Consider the following 6292-nt stretch of genomic DNA (forward strand, 5'->3'; position numbering starts at 1 on the left):
CTAAGCCTGTAACATCCTGCCTTTTCCATGGAAGTGAGCTACATCAGCATTTGGATACCCAAAGTATGAAGTTCCACTAATAGCCTCAAAACCATTCTGCTAGACTTGTAGCACAGCAGTTGTTTAAAGTTCATAGTTTATTCATAAAAGTATTAAAAATATATGCATTTTTTGGTTAGATATGGTGTATGGCCAATGTCTTTTGAGAGTATAAGGAAGACCCCTGTTTCTTCCGTTAGGTGTGGNAAAAAAAAAAAATCAAATACCTCAACAATTTTTATACTGATTACACGTTGCAATCATAATATTTTAATATATTGGGTTAAATATATTATAATTAATTTAACCCCTTTCATTTTATTTTTTAATATGGTAACTACAAATTTAAATTATATATGTGGCTCACATTGTATTTCTACAGTACAGCACTGGTCTGGAAAATCTTACACATTTACTTGTCTTTAGCAACTACTATCCCTGAATTTTTTGCTTCCGAAGGAAATTTGAGAGTAAAATTCCAGTCTCTCTGAGCAAAAAAATTTACTTAGTTTTCCTTGATGGTTCCACTAGGGACCTAAATATATAACATATCAAAGTTAGAAGTATATCAAAATCGTTTCCAGAGGGAAACAGTGGGTTAAAGTCTTGCCTACCTTACATACCTTGGTATATGTTGAATTTTTTCCCCGTTTTCAAAACCTGGTTAAATTTGCACAGCGATGTCAAATCGCTTCCTCAATAATTTTTTATAGTTACAAAGCCAGTGTATAAAGAAGACAGTTGCATTGTTCTGCAGTTTTGCAGGATCATATAGTGACTTGTTCTCATAGAAGCTAAGAATGACAGAATGAATCAACATATTCTACAGCTAGTTCGTTTACATCCTGGAAATTGACAGCAAGACAGGGTGACCATTTGTAATCCACTTAACTGAGCTGGAGACCAGGAGGTAGGGAACAGATAAAAACATTCTGCTTCCTGCACTTAATATCACCTGATGTTTGGGTTTGGGGTAACTCTGTGGAAGTAATTTACATTAATAATCTGTATGAAATGAAACATCAGAACCAAAGAACTTTATTTTGGAATTCCTAATGGTTTGTGCTGGTAATTTCTTTTGCCCCTCAAGATCTGTTTACAATAGCTTTATTGAGATATAATTCGCCTACCACATGACTCACCCTTTTAAAGTATACAGTTCAGTGGTTTTCGGTACATTCATGCGACCATCGCCACAATCCAACATTAGAACCTTTTCCTCCCCCCAAAGAATAACCCCATGACCCCAGCCCTCAGCACCCACTCATCTACTCTTTGCCTCTTTGGATTTGCTTATTCTGGACATTTCATAAAAATGGAATCAAACACTTCATGGTCTTTTGTGACTGGCTCCTTTCACTTAGCGTAATCGTTTCGAGCTTCGTGATGTAGTTAGCAGAACCTCATTCCTTCTTGTGTGAGCAAATAATATTCCTTTGTACAGATACATTGTATTTTATTTGTCCATTCATCAGTCGGTGGGATTTGGATTATGCTTTTTTAACACATAAACACCTGGTGAAGGTACTATTTACATTCGGTACTAACCTTCTGCATTCTCCTTTTAGCCTCATAGTAGTTTAAGTAGGTGTTGTTAGAGTCGCCATCATATTTTAGGAGACGGAATGGAGGCTCACTAAGCCTAATTTGCCTCAGATCGCATGGCAGTTAAGAACTAGAACTTGGGAGGCACCTAGGTGGCTTAGTCGGTTAAGCGTCCGACTTTCGCTTAGGTCATGATCTCGCGGTTCGTGGGTTCGAGCCCCGTGTCGGGCTCTGTGCTGACTGCCAGCTCAGAGCCTGGAGCCTTTTTCAGTCTGTGACTCCCTCTCTCTCTGACCCTCCCCTGCCCACACTGTCTCTCTCTCTCCTAGAAATAAATAAAACATTAAAAAAAAAAAAAAGGAACTAGAACTTGGACCCACAGCCTGTTCTTCTGGCTCCAAACTATGTGTTTTCTTCCTTGTTGCCACGGCCCCATCTCCCTCTGGTGCTCCTGCCTTAGTGGTTTTGTTGAATAATTACTTTGTAGTTAGTTTCTTTGCTAACTTTGTTATTGCTTGATTTAATACACTGTTACATACAGCACATGGACTTGAAAAACGCTTTTAATGTGGCCTCTCCTGATAACTCGATAAGGCGGGAATGTTTTCTGGGTGACACTATACCTCGTAGTTTAGCAACAATACATAGAACAACAGAGTGTACAGGCCCAAGGGTGTGCTCGAGGGCTCCGTTCTTTTCCCTAGCTCATGAAAAACGTCTGTAATGACCTATATAAAACTATGTTTGCATTATTAGAGCTAGTTTATGATATTTGTAAAAGCCCTGATGTGGAAACTTTTAAATTGTATCCGTCTTGTAGTGTCATACATAGAGAAATGCTTAATACAATCTTTTTTTTTGAGTGAAAATATAAATTCTCTCTTGGATTCCTTTTCTTTCACAGGGTTCAGTAGCTATAGCTGGTGCTGTTATTCGCTGGCTAAGAGATAATCTTGGAATTATAAAGAGCTCAGAGGAAATCGGTGAGTATGTTCTAACAAAGGGTTAGGATATAAATAATGAAAATTTTTACCTTTGCTTTCTGTCAGTACTTGTGCTTTGAGCCCTATGTGACATAAAATTAAATGGATTCCTACTATGAGGTTGATTTATACCTAAAAGGTTATTTGATGAAGATTTATAAAACAATAGATTGACATAAATAGTGGCGGTTATTCATAAACTGGCAAGGTAGGGCATAAAAATTACCCAAGTGTAAAACTCAACAGCAAAGATTGCCAGAGTCTGCAGGTAGAGTGGTCCAGTTACATTTATCTGATGAGAAGGTGCTTTACCTCTTACTTAGGTCACAGTGAGCGCTAAAGACTCCAGCACCCATCACTTAAGCAGTGATACGGCAGTTTTCCATCTACAGATAATTATTTGATCTCATTTCCCTGCTCTTTCATCTACTTGTTCACTTCAGCCTGAAGGCGAGACCATCAGAAACATTGTGGACTGGGGGCGCCTGGGTGGCTTAGTCGGTTGAGCGTCCGACTTTCGCTTAGGTCATAATCTCACGGTTCATGGGTTCGAGCCCNATGAACGCAGTCCAGTCCCTTTACTTCCCGCCCGGTCGGTCGTGCTGTCGTGGAGGTATTCCGCGTGGGGCAATTGGTTCTCCTTGCTTAGTGATACGGTTAGGAACATGGGGCTCCAGGGGCGCCTGGGTGGCTCAGTCGGTTAAGCGTCCAACTTCGGCTCAGGTCATGATCTCGCAGTTCATGGGTTCAAGCCNCCAGTGCCAGAGGGTAAGAACTGCATACGAGGTATGCTTTTGTGGGTCTTGATTTATTTACTAAAGTCACTAATGACTTCTTAGTTCCTAGTTTCCTATCTATTTTCAAATGATTTTAAAGTGTCGAGGAAACCTCGTCTTGTTTGGAGAGCATAACTTCAGAACCTTTAAATCTCAAGAAGTTACAAGTCATCTGACAATAAGGCCCTGCCTGTCATGTCCACGTTCGTGTCAGTGTTGTGATGGTTTATCTTCAAGGCATCTGTAAGTTATGCACAAGGGACACCGTCCAGATGAATTCTGATTTGGTGTTACGTCATTGTCATCTGTTCATTTGGATCCTGGACTTTTTCCTGTGTGCCTGCAGGATTCCGGACTGAATGGCTTTTCCAAGCTGCTTCTCGTTTATGTCCAGTTGTTTTTTTTTCATGTGCATTTTTCCCCCTGAACATCTGTATCTCCCAAGGTCAGCCTTTCCATATTCAGGACATTTCAGATTGATGACTCGTTTACTCCACTCTAATCGTACAGATCTTTTTTTTTAATCTTACAATTCTTTGTGTGTGTTTTTAGGATCATCTGTGGGCTCACTCAGTTCACCAATAAATGCCATATTGCTTTCGCTGCATTAGAAGCTGTTTGTTTCCAAACCCGGGAGGTAATAATATGGGCCTTTCTCTTGTGCTTGATGTGCTTTTATCACTTTTAAACAAATTGTATATTAATGCTGAACATTTATTAAATATATTATAAGTACCCAGGCGCGCCTGGGTGGCTCACTGGTTAAGCATATGACTCTTGATTTCTGCTCAGGGCATGATCTCATGTTTTGGTGAGTTTGAGCCGCACGTCGGGCTCTGCGCTGACCCTGAAGAGTCTGCTCAAGATTCTCTCCCTCTCTCTCTCTCTCTCTCTCTCTCTGCTCCTCCCCTGCTCACAGATGTTTTCCTCTTTTTCTTAGCTATCATTTCCTTTTTAAAAAATGTTATTATTATTTTTGAGAGAGAGAGAGTGTGTGCATGCAAGTCGGGGAGGGGCAGAGACAGAGGGAGACAGAGGATCCAAGGCAGGATCTCCACTGACAGCAGAGAGCCCGATACGGGACTTGAACAACTGAGCTACCCAGGCGCCCTGCTGTCATGACCTTCTGAGTTCCTGTTATCCGCCGGGTGCCCAGTGTTTTATACTTGGGGGGACGCTAAGTGGTCCATGTTGGTCAAAGGAAATGAATAGCACAAACAGAGGCATCGAGGCAGGAAACTCGGGTATAAAATTGGGGTGTTTGGCGTGCCCGGCTCTAAGGGTGAGGGCAGAGGTGTAGTGAGAGAAAAGATTGGTGTGTCTGGATCAAGGAAGGTTTGGAAGACCAGAATAAGAGATCTAAATTTTCTTTACCTGTAATTTATTATGAAGTTGACTAACATATAGTATATACAGTGCGCTCTTGGTTTTGAGGGTAGATTCCCATGACTCATCACCTACATACAGCACCCCGTGCTCATCTCAACAAGTCCCCCCCTCAGTGCCCATGACCCATTTTCCCCTCTCCCCCGCCCCCTCCCATCCACCCTCAGCTTGTTTTCTGTATTTAAGAGTCTCTTATGGTTTGCCTCCCTCCCTCTCTGTTTGAAACTATTTTTTCCCCTTCTGTTCCCCCATGGTCTTCTGTTCAGTGTCTCAATTTCCACATATGAGTGAAAACGCATGATATCTGTCCTTCTCTGACGGGAAATCTAAATTTTATTCTGTAGACTTTGGGAAGCTCTTGAGCAGAAGACTGCCATTTGCAGAGATGTCACTATGAAGCAGGAGTGTAATTATGTTCTCTGCGTTGGTTTCTTTAAGATTTTGGATGCCATGAACCGTGACTGTGGAATTCCGCTCAGTCATTTGCAGGTCGACGGAGGAATGACCAACAACAAAATTCTTATGCAGCTACAAGCAGACATTCTGTATATCCCAGTAGGTCAGTAAGCTTTCGTTCCTTTAAACTCCAAAAGTAATATTTCTTTTGGAAGAAGTGGGTTTTTGGCATATGTAGCTGCAGAGATGTTGCTGAAAGCTGTTGGTGTTGCCCTCCTCCCCCAGTGAAGCCCTCGATGCCAGAAACGACCGCCCTGGGAGCCGCCATGGCGGCAGGGGCTGCAGAAGGGGTCGGTGTTTGGAGTCTCGAGCCTGAGGATTTGTCAGCGGTTACGATGGAGCGGTTTGAACCCCAGATCAATGCTGAGGGTATGTTTACAAAATGAAAATTGAGGGGCACTTGGCTGGCTCAGGCAGTAGAGCGTGCGACTCTTGCTCTTGCGGTCGTGAATTTGAGCTCCCACGTTGGCTGTAGAGATTACTTAAAAATAATTTTTTTTAAAGAATGAAAATTTAATGGTATACTGTGGAGAGGACCTCAGTGAGAGTTTGCCTTTCTGTTTAGTTGTGAGTTAAGACATTAAGTAAAATAGCAAATGCTTCTGTTTTTAGATTGCCAACAAGCATATTGGGGTACACTGAGTATGAGAGGAAAGGTTCCTTATATTTTTAAAATGTTTATTTATTTATTTTGAGATAGAGAGGGGGGCAGGGAGAGGGAGAATCCTAAGCAGGCTCCATGCTTAGTGTGGGACCTGTCCCGGGGCTCAATCTCCCAAACCATGAGATCATGACCTGAGCCAAAATCAAGNAAAGTAAGGGAGATCGATCAGCCACTGCACTGGTCATCTTTGGTGCCAGTGGCCTAGTTTTAGGACCTGATTAGCTGGGCTAAGGGACATTCTGGTAACTGTTAAGCACAGCAGGTAGCCATTTTGCTGACAAAAGCAGCAAAAATGTAAAGACGTGAGCCTTAAATACCTAAATACCTGATTCACTCTCCTAACAAACTAAGCTCTGACCGACACCTTTATAAACATATAGTGGTGCATCTCTTAACTTGAAATAAGTGTGAGCATAAAAATAAGGTTTTCTATATATTGTGTT

At 41.8% G+C, this 6292-nt stretch overlaps 1 protein-coding gene across 1 annotated transcript in view; it reads left to right on the plus strand.

Annotated features, from left to right (window-relative positions):
* The window catches only part of GK (glycerol kinase), a 75769-nt gene that overhangs the window by 60195 nt on the left and 9282 nt on the right, over positions 1-6292 (plus strand). Inside the window, exons 13-17 of the mRNA XM_077745321.1 lie at positions 2489-2567; positions 3320-3335; positions 3896-3980; positions 5168-5288; positions 5411-5554. Coding sequence (XP_077601447.1) covers positions 2489-2567; positions 3320-3335; positions 3896-3980; positions 5168-5288; positions 5411-5554 — 445 coding nt within the window. The remainder of the gene's footprint in view (positions 1-2488; positions 2568-3319; positions 3336-3895; positions 3981-5167; positions 5289-5410; positions 5555-6292) is intronic.

Source organism: Crocuta crocuta, unplaced genomic scaffold (genome assembly GCF_008692635.1).
Source record: "Crocuta crocuta isolate KB4526 unplaced genomic scaffold, BGI_CrCroc_1.0 scaffold630, whole genome shotgun sequence".
In the NCBI taxonomy this organism is placed as follows: Eukaryota; Metazoa; Chordata; class Mammalia; order Carnivora; family Hyaenidae; genus Crocuta; species Crocuta crocuta.